The 15,501-nt window shown below is 32.0% G+C and overlaps 2 protein-coding genes across 2 annotated transcripts; both read right to left on the reverse strand.

Annotated features, from left to right (window-relative positions):
- Positions 1–6,206: 6,206 nt before the first annotated feature.
- On the reverse strand, positions 6,207–6,698 carry LOC114732396 (TMV resistance protein N-like). Its single transcript, XM_028919681.1, has one exon. It carries the CDS (start codon positions 6,696–6,698, stop codon positions 6,207–6,209), a length of 492 nt encoding a protein of 163 aa, XP_028775514.1.
- Positions 6,699–11,272: 4,574 nt separating this feature from the next.
- Positions 11,273–11,773, reverse strand: LOC114732397 (TMV resistance protein N-like). The gene has a single exon (XM_028919682.1). The coding sequence runs from the start codon at positions 11,771–11,773 to the stop codon at positions 11,273–11,275; it is 501 nt and encodes a 166-aa protein (XP_028775515.1).
- Between the last annotated feature and the right edge of the window lie 3,728 nt (positions 11,774–15,501).

The raw sequence follows: 15,501 nt of genomic DNA on the forward strand, positions 1-15,501 counted from the left end.
CAACAACCTATCTCCAGGTTTCATAGATTCTGCGTCCAAGAATGGCTTGCATCGGTGCTGAATCAGATGGTCATACAGCAAGCGAGCTACCTTGCGTCTCGTATCAGCCTTACAGTGGTTTATGAACACGTAGCATGCAGGCCCTGCAACGTTGTGCCAAATTAGTAGTAGGCAGACACACTCTTCTTGTGAGCTAAATGCTGCAAACAACAGAAAATAATACCAAAATACTACATGTTCAAAACTATTTACTAAAAGTCGTTCTTCACAAGCTCGAGTTTAACTTAACACACAACTCGTTCTTTCCAAGCTCGAGTTTTGCATCCTAATGGTTTTTTTAATAATTTTTTTATAAAGTAGATAGCAGGCTAGCTTGTCACCTACACTAGCCCATTCTCTCCTTACAAATCCCCACGTCACTTTTTCTTGGTCCCACTTCTGTCCACACTCCCCTCCAGCCCCCTCCCCTCCTCCTTTTATAATCAAGGTATTAAAAACCGGATCGGTTGTTGAACCGGTTAAGACAATGGGTCAAGGGTTAGTGGGTCAAACCGGAATTGAACCGGAGTTAGACCGGAATTAATTAAAAATATAATATAAATAAAATCTATAAAAATATTTATATTTGATTATAAAAATATTTTAATAAATATGATATTTATAATATCATATTAAAAAAACACATATAAAATATATGTTATCATAAAAAATGGAATTTCCACGTTCCCTGTACTCCTTTTTTTCCCTCCAGACCTCCCCCTACTTCTTTTAATCGTATATATGTTTATATATAATCAATATAAAGCGAAGAACGTATGAAAGAAGTCATATCCAAATTTTCAAAAATGAAAAGAAAGGACGAAGTGGTACTGTAAGTCTAGTATCATATGCTGCTATAAAATTAATGCTCTTTTTTATTTCTGGAGATTCTCAATGTTCTTGTTTTCTCCTTTCTTTTAAGCACATTCTTCCAGGAAAAAAAAAAGTCAGATCTTGAAATCTCGTTCCAGCACACTCGAAAGGCGAACCTCGCTAGAGTTATCTATCACCTTCACCTCTATCAGTTGTTACCTTCCTCTTCTCCCTTAAGTTCCTGCGATTTGCGAACTCCATCATCCTTGTCTCCCCCAGTCATTCTCACCCAGATATTAGCCCCAACAATTGACTTTCCTTGCCTCCAGCACCGCTGTCACCGCCGACGACGCCTCTCACCTCCACTGGCTCTTTCAAACGCTGGCTACACATGTTTCATGTCTTGTTTCTTTCATCTACTATATTTTTCTTCTCTTCTTCTTCTTCTCATTTCTTTCTCTTTTACCTGGGAACTTGCTTTATTTTCATAATCCTCACACCTTCCTGGGCATTTTAAAAATGAACCAGGTTACCTGTTCAACCCAACGGGTTATGCGGGTTATAGCCGGTTCATACCGGTTTGACCGGTTTCACACCGGTTCGGAACAGTATCGGTTTAGACAATGAATTGGACCGGACAAGTGTTCGGTTTGCCGGTTTTCGGCCTGAACCGTCCGGTCTGGTCCGAGTTTTCAAACCATGTTTATAATTTTATTCACCGCACACACATTCACAAAATATTCAGCTGAATATTTTAAATAATTTTCAAATTTTTAATATATATCTTTATATGATAATTTACTAAATAAATATGTTTTTATACTAAAATAAAAATAATTACTTTTAAACTGATTAATTATTAAAGCTAATTTTTTTGCCAGCATAAAAACTAAAAATTTGATAAGTAGAAATATTTAATATTTTAAATATGTAAGATATATATATTTTTAATTATATCTTTATTTGTAAAAAAATCATGAGAGATAATAACAAGAAATTTATTGAAGAGAGATACTAGTAAGATAATAAGAAGAAATTTTCTGTAGAGAGATACTAGTAACATAATAAGGAAAAAAATTTTACATGACAGATAATAAAAAGAAATTTATTGAAGAGGGATCTTGGTGAGAAATAATCCCTCCCGTCCTATTTATAAGCTTTAAATCTAAAAAGAGGTGTGCTCTATTTTATAAGTTTCAATGTGGGTTTGTCTTAATATTTAATGTATTTTTCTAATGTTGTGTTTAATTATTTTTCTCTTATTATATTTTTCCACACATTCTCTTTTATCTTTTTTCTCATTTATTATAAGAGCATATTTAAAAAAAAAGTGTATTTTTATCATATTTATTATTTTTAACTAATTTTAATAAGGTTAAAAGACAATTTACAAATAAGGATATAATTTAAAAAATATGTATATATCTTACGCATTTAAAATATTATATATTTCTACTTATCAAATTTTTAGTTTTTATGCTGGCAAAAAAAGTAGCTTTAATAATTAATTAGTTTAAAAGTAATTATTTTTATTTTAGTATAAAAATATATTTATTTAGTAAATTACTATATAAAGGAATATATTAAAAATTTAGAAATTATTAAAAATATTTAGCTGAATATTTTGTGAATGTGTGCACGGTGAATGGAGGGCGGCTGAAGGTAGAGTCGAAAAAACAGGCTGAGCCCGTCGAGCCGGCCCGTTTAGGTCCTGAAATTATGAGGACCGGGCTTGATATTTTTTTATTTAAATGGGAAATAAGCCCTGGAAGGCTCGCCCTGGAGGGCTGAGGGCTTAAAAGGGCCAGCCTTGGAGGGGTGCGGGCCGGCCCGTTTACCCTTTTATAATTTTTTTTGTTTTTAAATTTTGTATATAATTCTAATGTTATTAATTTTTTACATTGTTAATAATATTTCAAATATTTAGTTATTATTATCATTTTAAGATTAAATTTATTTTTAGACAACAATTTATCCAATTAAATTTTTAAAAAATGGGTTAATTTTGGACTTTAATAATGATTTGATTTATATTATATGCGTTGATATTTTTAAAATATATATATTTGATAATAGAGTATTTTTATACTTATATAACATGTGATTTTATAATTTGAATTAGAAATTCATGAGTTTCAATAACAATGTTTCTCACATTAAAGTAAAATAATAACTAGATTGTAAAATTTAAAAGTAAAATTCCTATAAAGAAGAAAAACTTGATATTTTTGTTACGAAAGAAAAGCACACTTATGAAGAAGAGTAATTAATTATAGTGATGATGAAATTTCAAAAGATTAATGATAGTGTTTATTTATTACACAATTGCACTATAGATAAAACTTTTGGATGTTGTTATCTTATTAATGAATGTTTTAGATATTCTTGGATGTTGATGAATATTTATATATGATGATATTTTATATTTTTGATTTAATTTTATTCATATTTATGTCTTTTATTAATAATTTTATTGGTTTATTTTTATTTTTTATAAAAAATATGATAAATATAAAAAATAGTATTTTTTTTAAACCGGTCAAAAGCCCCCGGGCCGGTCCTGAGCCCTGTAGCTTAAAAGCCGGGCCTAACGAATTGGGGTATTTTTGAAATTTCAGTCCTGCAGGGCCGGTCCTTTTAAGCCCACCAACTTTGAAGGGGAGGTCCTGACTCCTACCTCTAGCTAAAGGGGAGTGTCAACAGCAGTGGGACCAAGAAAAAGTGACGTGGGGATTTGTAACGAGAGAATGGGATGGAGTAGGTGACAGGCTAGCCTCCTAGCTACTTTATAAAAAAATATTTAATAAACAATTAGGATGCAGAACTCAAGTTTGGGAAGAACGAGTTGTGTGTTAAGTTAAACTCGAGCTTGTGAAGAATGATCTTGACTGTAGTATTTCAGTAAATAGTTTTGAACATGTAGTATTTGGTATTGTTTTTTTTTACTGTTTGCAGCATTTTTGTGAACAGGGATGGTTATGCAACATTATGTTTATATATGAACTTTAAGGATTGAAACCGAGGGAAAATGACGAAAAAGTCAGGTCTGGGAAGATACCTACTATTTTGGACGCTGACTTAAGCATGAGAGAAGTCTTTGAATGTCTACTTTTCGTGATGTTGAATTAGCTTACAAATATCTTGTTCTTCAAGCAGGTCTATATATTTTAGCCAGTTTCTTGTTTTTAATTGTTGTATCATCTCTTTAGGTTGGAAATATAATAATTTTTTTGATATAATTTAAAATATCTTTAAGTCACTTTGTACTCGAAACTAATTTCTAACAAGCTATGAGCATTAAAGTTAAAACCTTTCCAATAAATATGTTTTTCATAATTCAAACTTGTGTTCTTGTTTTTACGAAGTGAGACTACTTACCATCTTAATCAAACAGCTTTTTGGTTAATATATAATAATTCATTACTTGCACATAGTTTATTTTATACACGTTTTTTGGACCCTATTGAACAAATGCATTCAAATATATTAATTTGCAGCCAAATTAGATATGAATGTAGTGTCGGTATATTATGCGCATGATACATAGCATAAGAGAAAGGCCAATTAGTATAATTCAATTCTCTCTTGACCAAAGCCACTTGCACGGCTTATATAGTGCTTCCAGCACTGCTAGTTGCATAAGTTCTTTGTGGCTTCTTTTTCCCTCTTGATGAAAACTATAGTGTTTCCAGCACTGCTATTTTAACACCCATTTTAGCAAGCCCAACAAGTTATTTGTTTATTCATAAATTTCCAGAAATCTTAACTTCCAATTATACCCCCATATAAACTAGAATTATGAAATTGAAAAAGTCATATTATTCTAATTTTTTTTTCCTAGAGCGCGCAACTCTCCTCTTGAACAAAATAATTACTCTTACTTTTACATTATTGCTCAACTTTTTCACCTTCCTTTTATCCCTAAATATAAGTTCTGTTACAAATTTTAATTCTTATTAATTACTTGTTTTTAAAAAACTCTTTCTAGGAATAATTAATCTATTTGTAAATATGTGGTTGAGATTTAAAATATTGTGACATTCAATAGCGGACAAAAATCAAAAAAGAAAAAAAAAACTCAACGTTTACATAATTCATAGATTTTAGTACCTCCTGAATGTGCATTTTTAAATATTACGACTTATATTTAGCCATCGAAAAATTTTTATATGTTAAAAAAGTTCATCTTGCAAGTGAGGAAATGTAATTATTTTCTTTGAAACAAGAGAGAGGCAATCAATAATATTTAATATCTCGCTGGCAATATATATATTTAATATTTGATTATTGATTAAGATGGTAAGTAGTCTCACTTCGTAAGAAGGAGAACACAAGCTTGAATTCTAAAAAACACACTTATTAGAAGGGTTTTAATCTTAATGCTCATAACCTAATAGAAATTAATTTCAAGTCTAAAGTGACTTGAGGATATTTTGAATTGCATAAAAAAAATTTATCATATTTCTATCCTAAAGAGATGATATGACAGTTAAAAACAAGAAACTGGCTAAAATATATAGACCTGCTTGAAGAACAAGATATTTGTAGCTAGCAACCCCATTCAACATCCTGGAAAGCAGATATTCAAAGACTTCTCTCGTGCTTAAGTCAGCTTGGAAAATAGTGGGTATCTTCCCAGATTGGACTTTTTTGCCATTTTCCCTCAGTTTCAAGTCAACTTGGAAAATAGTGGGTATCTTCCGAGCTAGGTCTGACTTTTTTGTCATTTTCCCTCAGTTTCAACCCCCAAAATTCATATATAAATATAACGTTGCATAACCATCCCTGTTCACAAAACTACAGACAGAAACCAAACCTAATTCAGTAGTAGGCAGATACACTCTTCTGTTTGAAGATGGGATTGCATACAAAAATTTGGCACAACGTTGCAGGGCCTACATGCAGTTGATACGAGACATACGGTGGTTCGCTTACTGTACGACCATCTGATTTAGCAACGATGCAAGCCATTCTTGGACGCAGAAACTATGAAACCTGGAGATAGGTTTTTGGACGCAATTGATAAAGCTATACGAGGATGTAAGGTTGAGGTTGATGTCTTTTCTATTGTGACTCTTATTTCTGTCTCTATGAGCTCTCACTCCCCGTGGAATCAAAGAAACAAATCATTCCCATTTTCTATGACGTGAAGCCGTCACAGCTTCATGTTGAGGACAGTGCAATTTTGAGCTGTTCCCGAAAAGATTTCAAGAGGTTTAATTTGGCAATTGATGAAGAGGCTAAGTCCATTGTGGCGCTACCGTTCGACTCCTCCAAAGAGTGTATTGTATCTGCTTTATGTCTCTTTTAGTTTTAGTTTTAGTGATGTCTCTTTAATTTCCCCTGTCCAATTATCAATCACTTTCAATCTTGAAGCTGAGGCCCATGAATTTCCATTGGAGGGAGTCGAAGGGCAGCCCCACAATGGATTTAGCTTCTTCAGTTGCCAAATTAAACCTCTTGAGATCTTTTTGGGAACAGCCCCAAATTGCACTGTCCTTAACACGAAGCTGTGACGGCTTCACATCATAGAAAATGGGAACGATTCGTTTCTTCGATTCCACGAGGAGTGAGAGCTCATGGAGACAGAAATAAGAGTCACAATAGCGAGGCGAAAAGACAGCAACCCCAACCTTACATCCTCGTATAGCTTTATCAATTGTGTCCAACAACCTATCTCCAGGTTTCATAGTTTCTATGTCCAAGAATGGCTTGCATCGTTGCTGAATCAGATGGTCGTACAGTAAGCGAACCCCTGTACATCTCGTATCAACTGTACGGTGATTTATGAACACGTCACATGCAGGCCCTGCAACGTTGTGCCAAATTTTTGCATGCAATCCCATCTTCAAACAGAAAAGTGTGTCTGCCTACTACTGAATTAGGTTTGGTTTCTGTCTGTAGTTTGGTGAACAGGGATGGTTATGCAACGTTATATTTATATATAAATTTTGAGGGTTGAAACTGAGGGAAAATGACGAAAAAGTCAGATCTGGGAAGATACCCACTATTTTCCAAGCTGACTTAAGCACAAGAGAAGTCTTTGAATATCTGCTTTTCGTGATGTTGAATGGGCTTGCTAGCTACAAATATCTTGTTCTTCAAGAAGGTCTATATATTTTAGCCAGTTTCTTGTTTTTAACTGTCGTATCATCTCTTTAGGGTTGGAAATATAATAATTTTTTTTATGCAACTTAAAATATTCTCAAGTGACTTTAGACTTGAAACTAATTTCTATTAGGCTATGAGTATTAAGGTTAAAACATTTCTAATAAGTGTGTTTTTTAGAATTCAAACTTGTGTTCTCCTTCTTATGAAGTGAGACTACTTACCATTTTAATCAATAATCAGATATTAAATATATATATTGCCAGCGAGATATTAAATATTATTGATTGCCTCTCTCTTGTTTCAAAGAAAATAATTACATTTCCTCACTTACAAGATGAACTTTTTTAACATGTAAAGGCTAAATATAAGTCCTAATATTTAAAAATGCACACTCAGGAGGTACTAAAATCTATGAATTATGTAGACGTTGAGTTTTTTTTTTTCTCTTTTCATTTTTGTCCTCTATTGAATGTCACAATATTTTAAATCTCAACTACATATTTACAAATAGATTAATTATTCCTAGAAAGAGATTTTTTTTAAAACAAGTAATTAATTATATAAAAATTTGTAACAGAACTTACATTTAGGGATAAAAGGAAGGTGAAAACGTTGACTGAGAGTAATTATTTTTGTTCAAGGGGAGAGTTGCGCGCTCTAGAAAAAAAAAGAATAATATGACTTTTTCAATTTCATAATTCTAGTTTATATGGGGATATAATTGGAAGTTAAGATTTCTGGAAATTTATGAATAAACAAATAACTTGTTGGGCTTACTATAATGGATGTTAAAATAGCAGTGCTGGAAGCACTATGTAAGCCGTGCAAATGACTTTGGTCAAGAGAGAATTGAATTATACTAATTGGCCTTTTCTATTATGTTATGTATCATGCGCATAATATACAGCAGCGGCTGACACATAGGTTGACGTATGCCGGCGTGGGAACCGTACTGTAGGCTTGGTTCCATGTACTAAATTAATTAGAGCCGTATGCAGCACCGGCTGACTCGTCTCGCTTTTCACGTGTATTTTTTAATTCTTTAAAATGGATCTTATTTTTTAAATATTAATATTTAATAATATTTATCTATAAATTTATATTTTTTAAAAAAGTGACTATTTGTGATTGAAAAATTTAAAATAATAAATATAAATAATTTGATATAAATATTTTTTTATATACTACGTTTAATCTTTAACAATGAAACTTGTTCACAATTAGGTGGCGAGAGATAGAGAGAGGGAGGGAAAAAAAAAGAGTTCGTTACGTTGGTAACACCTCTCTTTATATATATATTACTTTCTGTTTTTAACAGAGGAGCCAATTAAAAATTATATTAATTTTAAATATAAAATCTTAATTTATTTTATCTTTTAAATTTATAATTCATTCACTAAACTATCCTTATTGATTACACAATATTAAGAGGGTTTCCATCCAAATGCAATCATAATTAAAAGAATAGTTTAGAAAATTCAACTCAAATTTATTACAAATAACTAACTTAAAAACTTTTTCAATCAACCTAAATTAGCCAACTAATTTTTATATTAAAGACCTGAGGTCGTATTATATATGTATTGACTTATTTTTCTTTGGAGGAGAGAAATATGTGCATTAACTATTAAGTTTACAAATAACTCACTCTAACTTTTTTTTTTTGGGGGTCAGAAGAAGTATTCATTCATTCAAAGCAAACAAGATTAAACTGCAAATAAACTCACTCTAATTAGATCATCAATATCGAATCAATATAAAATTTATAAATTTATTTTGCATGGTCTATAAGTCGGAAAAAGGGACGCGTTCCTCGCGTTATCTCATACAAATACACGGAGCCTGCCTAATTATTCGCGACACATGAATTACAATTTGTTAATACTATTTTCAGTCCTATTTATATAATCCCTTTTATAGTTTACAAACTGGATTTTATAAATAGGACCAAAGGTAGTATAATTCTTATTATAAAATTGACCTTTTAATGTTATGAAGATATACTTCTCCGATCCTAAATATAAGACTCTGATATATTCTTCTGGTTCTAAATATAAAACTCTTATATGTATTAGTATAAAGGTCTTATATTTAGGAATAGTAATACCACCCACACATTGATCGCCGAAACTGTTGAGCGTCGGCGGCAAAGACTTCTTCTCCTTTTTGCTTTTTGGTGTGCCAATGAACCCTTTTTTGGAAATCACAACGCGGGTTTTAAATGCAATTCCAGTGAGGCCCAAGGTCCAAGGCGGAATTTCTCGTTCTCAAATGGGCCATAGGCCCAATTTCCTTATAAATATACACTGCCAGAGCAGGCTAGTGGTGTGCGTGTGTGTGTTCCTGTAACCAAAAAAGAAAATCCACTGATATATTTTTGATGATTAAATTATCAATATACTCCTTCGATCCTTAATATAAGACTCATTTAACTAATTTGATTAGATTAAAGAAGTTAGGTAAGTTAGTTAATTATAAGAAAAGTGACACATTTTTCCCAAAATACCATAATCATCTTTCTTAATACCTCATTTCCCACTTCTACTTGATTATGGGTGAGAGAGTATCTATAGGGGTAATTTAGAGAAAATTAATAAATATGAGAAATGGGTCTTATATTTAGGACCAAAACTAACTCAAGAATTGAGTCCTATATTAAGAATCAAAGAAGTATATAGCATAGTTGATTGCCAGGCAAGGGGCCTCCAATGGGTCCGGATTGTCTCAGCGGCGCGTCCCTCAGCGTCTCTCAGTGTCCCAATATCTACCATCAGATTTAATCTATAAGCTCACAATATGCCACATCATCAAGCTATTAAAAATTTAAAAAATCTAATTAATGCTATAAAATTGCTTTTTTTTTAAAAAAAAAGTACTATTTTTTTGAAAAAAGAAATTTGAGTGCACCATCTAATTTCTTGGATCTATTTGTTTTAATTGTAGAGTTTAATAAGAGTTCAAATTAATATAAATTGAGTCAGATAGGATAATAAAAAGAGGTAGAGTTTTGCCATCAAGTATTTTAATTAAAAATTTTAAAAAATAAAATACTTGATATAGTTTTGCCACTCTTTATAGTTCTGTCTAACTCGATCTGTATCATATTGAATTTAGATAAATCTTCCAGTTTAAGATGAATAAATCCAAAAAATTATATATAAATATATGATGGTTTTTTTTGGTCCAATATAAATATATGATGGTTAAGTTTTTTTATTCTTTATGATTATTTGAATAAGTCTGGAGTCTAAACATTTCATAAATTTTTTAACTAAAATAAGTCTGGTGAAAAAAATTGGATATTTCATACTAAAAATATCCTAGTTGAAATCTAGTAAAAAATTCTACACTATATTTAAGATTTATTTCTAATTTTTAATAGCACCATGACGTGGCATAATATGATCCGCGCTAGATTTATTTTAACGGCTGCGATTTGAACGCTGAGGGACGCTGAGAGAAGAGGACGCTGAGAGTATCCTCTTCCGCCTCCAATGCCCCTTTTAATACTCCAACCTCCCAAATATTTTTTTCCTTAATCATTAAATTCCATATAAAATCAATGACATTTTGGTACCTTACATATATATAAAAGGGTGCAGTTTTGAATTTTTTAGGATTTTAAAAATAAATCAAAACTACAGAATTTGACAATATCTTTCTTAAACAAATAGTAAAAAAATTCAAAACTATACTATGAATATATCTCAATCGTAAGGTCAATATCAAAATGTCATTCATTTTATGTAGGATCTAATGATTAATAAAAAAAGAAAAAAAAATTTGGAAGGTTAGAACACGAGAAGAGGCCTCCAAAGCCCATTATTGGCCGATATTGGGGAAGGAGGCGCGTGAGATGCATGCAGTAGAGGAGCGTCATGCTCATATTATACGGATGCCGTTTCTGTCCGAACCTCAAACAAGTTCATAAGCACTGCCTCCGATGTATTCCTTACCAGCTCCGACCAATCCCTGAAACACCCATTTTCTCAACTTATCATTAACTAAATCACACTTTATTGTTTGGCTCATATATCCATGTGCAATCATTAAATCCTTTTGCGTTATTTTATTATATATATAATATATAATATAATAACGTCTTAGTGAAGTTACTATAGCTGGTACCTTCGATTATGCCTAACTGATATCTGATAAATCTGCCATTAGTATAGTAAAAAGAACCTGTATGTATATATGCTGACCGAATTTGGACTGAGTTACTCATCGAACTAATGCCATTATTGTTTTTGTTATGCTAACTATTTAGTAACCCCACCCACGTCTTAGAACCATAGATATAATTATGTTAGTAGAAAAGGAACTTATTGATATACCCATTTAAGGGATCGAAGGAGATTCCTCGAATAGACTTAGCCTCTTCCAATGCTGAACTAAACTTTCGGTGCTCTTCAAGAGTGAATCTTCTGGAGGGCTTAATCTGAAGCTGCGAGGGCTCGATGTTGTAGAAAACTGGGATCACTCTTTTCTTGGATTCCATGAGAAGAGCAAGCTCGTGCAGACAGAAGAAGGAATCACAGTAAGCGGGAGAGAAGACAGTGACACCAACCTTACACTCACCTATGGCCTTGTCTATATGATCCACCAACCTGTTTCCTGGTTTCATGTTCTCTGTGTCTAAGAAGGCTCTCACTCTCACCAACCTCAGATTCTCGTACAGCAACCCTACGATGGTTCTTGCCGTGTCAATCTTCCTGTGGCTCAAGAACACGTCGCAGGCTGTTCGCGCAATCCCAGGGCACTGTTTGGCTAGTAACAATGATTTCTGCATGGCTGCTGGACTGGCCATTATTGCCCGGTTTCGGTTTTTCTGGTTAACTTTGTGGGTTCTCTGCTTCTCTGTTTCTGGTTTGCTAGTGGCGTGAATTTATACCTGTTTAAGGTTTTCTAATCGACGTAAAAGAAACGTATATTTTGTTTCTTTCTTAAGGGAAACGTTCGTCAATGTAAATGTTGATGAATGACTGACTGTATTGAATAAATTCTACGCATACGGTAGAAACAGATTTTGGTTAATTAGTCTAATGATCGGCGATCGCTATGTGGGGTTCACACTGCTGATCCTTGGGACACTTTCATTCTCATCAAATATTCTGCCGGCCGTCGTGAAGGTCAAAAAGTTGGCTTTGTTCGCCACAATTATGGCCATAAATAATTAACTACATCGATTATGTTCACTTTAGGATCTCGAAAATTGTTTTGTTTGTGTATATATAAGTATTATATATCTGCTTTTGAAACGTAATTAAGTGGGGTCCATTAGTTTTCTTTTTGTGCATGTGTCTTGGACTTTGTGGGGAACCGAACTAGATTTGTTTACATGTTTGTTATGCTACAATTTCAGAGGAAGATGGAGACTTAATACCGTTTTCTTCTGATGTTACGTACGTTCTAAGCATTTTATATTTTAAAACATTGTCCCTCGAATCTCAGAAGACTCGTTCTTAGAAATGAATGTCAAATTTTCATTAAAATCTATACAGTCTTTTGAAATCGAAGTGTCCAAAATTTTCTTTTTTATTTTGATGCAAGTAAAGTATAACGTAAAGATTATGTTTAAACAACAAAATTACATATTTAACAATCTAATATCTGGGCACAATCATACTTTAAATTAAAAAAAAATCATGTTTCAACTTGAAAATTGAAAAATAGGAGGAAAAAAAAACTTGACGGTGAGATTAAGTATGGTTCAAGACTCATTTTTAAGGATGAATAATAAATCTAAATCCTTATATTTTTCTTTTCCCACTCACTCGTTGAGACTTGAAAAGAAAATATCAAGTAAACAGTAAGTCTTAGAGTTTTGCATGAATTGATATGAAAGCCAGAGTCATCACAAAGGCTAAAACAAACGACTTTAATTAAGCTAGATTCAGCTTCTTATTTAATTTCCTATATATATATATATATATATATATATATATCATTAGGTTGTTCTAACTTTCATGTTGCTTTTTCTTGCATTCAATTTCTTTTTTAAAGCATTCCTGAATACTTATAGTCTAAACATGATAGATTAATATAAAGCTTTATTTAATTATAGTCGGTTGGATGAATGACTGTCCAATTGAAATAAAGTTAATACACGAGGACAAAGTCATTAAACCTAACCTCCGTCAACATAACCGCGTTTAGAATGTAATAAAAAAATATAACCCCATTTCATTAATTAGTATATGAAAAAGAAGAAAAGGCATAATATTTTTATGTTATATGTAGTGACTTTTGCGTGTGGGATATATGTTTGTTATATACTACCTTCGATCCTTAATATAAGACCCTGTTTGACTTTTATTTTGGTCCTAAATATAAGACCCCAATCCACTTTGTCTCTCATCTTTATACATTTTTTTTCCAAAGTAACCCTTCTAACAACAATAGTTCTAGTCAATACACTTGATTAGTAAGGATATTTTAGAAAAGACAACACCTATTTAGGGCACATAACTAACTCAACTTACTTTCTTAATCTCCTTAAATTAGTCAACTGGCTCTTATAATTAGGACCCGAGGTAGTACATTAACTTGATTTTTATGAAGTAAATCATACCAAATGATGCCACACGTTATATATGCATGTAATTTTATATATTAATTGATCAATTTATAACAGATTGCTCATACTTAACTTCATGATAGAGAATAATTCAAAGACTTGTATGCGTTATGATAAACTTTTTATTGATCGATGAATATATAATGTTATGAACGACACGCTAGCAAAACGTTCAATTACAACTTTGAGTGAGTTGTAGCAAAATTCAAATTTTATAACCAAGATGGGAGTATGATATAGTCGTGATCTGTGTTTTGGATCCAAATCTGCTTCATATTATTGTACAATATCAATCTACAGTTTTAGTATGGTGGGATTTAAATTTCAAAATTTTCTTTGAAAAGCTGTCTTCTGAGCTAGAGAATTAAGAGTCTAATTGTACAGTATTTTGTATTCTTATTGCTCAAGCATCTCCTCTAGTACTCAACGATAAGTATATCCTACGACAGCTGCGTAATTTGTAACTAACATGTAAACAATACTGTTTTTGATCTTTAATATAAGAGCTAAATAATTAATTTGTTAATATTACAAAATTATTAACTAAGTTAATTATTTGTAACAAATTAAATGAGTCTTGGTTTTCTTAAACCATCTTTTTAAATCATGTGTGTTGGAATTGTTCTTTGACTGAGAGCTGCCTTGATACGTGCAATTGATATAGATAATTTGAGAAAAAATTATAAATTTGATAAACAAAGTAGATTGAGATATTATATTAATAATCAAAATGAACCTCTTATCTGGTTCATATATTTTGGACAAAAGGTAATAAGGTTATAAATTATATATCGGGTTTTGCTAGATTCTGACACAGGATTTTGTGTTCTTAGTGCGCAAAGAATGATGAGTGTGCCATATGAACTGTCAAGTTTGATAAACGAACTTTTTTTTTGTGTGGCTAAATGCATGTATCTTTCTATCAGAGATAATCTTATTCAAAACACTATTGGGTATTGCGTATAGCACTATAAATGAACAAACTTGTTGATAGCTAGCTAACAAGGGTTGGTTTAGTTAATAAGGAGCCGGTTTATATATAACTCATAAAGTTGTGAGTTCAAATTCCGCTACCGATGTGAGGATGTTATTGGTGAGTGATCTTTAAATATTTCTACAAGTATTTTCTAAGTTTAAAGGCATGTCTTGACCTTAATGAGTTTTTTAGGCTCCCTTACTAAAACTTTTTTGCAGCGAAAAAATAAATTGTTAATAGCGAGCGTATGAATTTTGCACACATGTTTGGGTGTGGTCACATTTTCATGATATTTCTGGACCAAAAACATTGTGAAATTTCTTACTTAAGCCCGTCAAACTGTATGATGAGTGCATGAGGGAGCTTGTCATTTACCAGTGGGCCCAGGCCCAATTATAAAATCATGTTCACTCGTCCCACCTCCAACTACAAGCTTGTGATGTTTGTTTTTGAGTATGTTGATTTATGGGGGAAAAAAAAAGACAAAAAAAATCAACCTTAAAAACATTTTTTGTTGGGGGTATGTTGGTATATTGGAATAAAAAGACCAAATTGGTGAAATTACTTGTTAGTCCTCTATACTTATTCGTTTTGTTTTTTGATTTTATACAATTCAAATACATGCATACACACAAATATGTTAAAATTGAACTTAAATTAAAGATCTCATCTGAGTATGGTTGGTGGTGTTATTGCTGGGGCAATTAATAGTTGACAATCCAAAACCAAAAATATATTTTCTTCCCAAAACTATGATTTGGATTGAAACCCACTAGTGATGTAGCTTTTTAAAGTGATTAATTTTCTCAAAATCTATTTTCCAAAAGCTAATACAAACACCCGAGTGTTCTAATATAAATCGATCTATATATGCCACCAAGAAAGAATACTCTTGGTATCTTAGGGGTTTAAAGCAAAAAAAAAAAAGCTACACAAACACGGTGTATAAATATGCCCAGGAGGGAGGTGAAATGAACGTGGG

The sequence above is a fragment of the Neltuma alba genome, unplaced genomic scaffold, assembly GCF_004799145.2.
Source record: "Neltuma alba isolate B1F8T4 unplaced genomic scaffold, ASM479914v2 tig00012910_pilon, whole genome shotgun sequence".
Lineage (NCBI taxonomy): Eukaryota > Viridiplantae > Streptophyta > Magnoliopsida > Fabales > Fabaceae > Neltuma > Neltuma alba.

Bases quoted from the DNA above. Each gene is read 5' to 3' on its own strand.
- LOC114732397 (XM_028919682.1), bottom strand. From the start codon at position 11,773: ATGGCCAGTCCAGCAGCCATGCAGAAATCATTGTTACTAGCCAAACAG.
- LOC114732396 (XM_028919681.1), bottom strand. From the start codon at position 6,698: ATGGGATTGCATGCAAAAATTTGGCACAACGTTGCAGGGCCTGCATGT.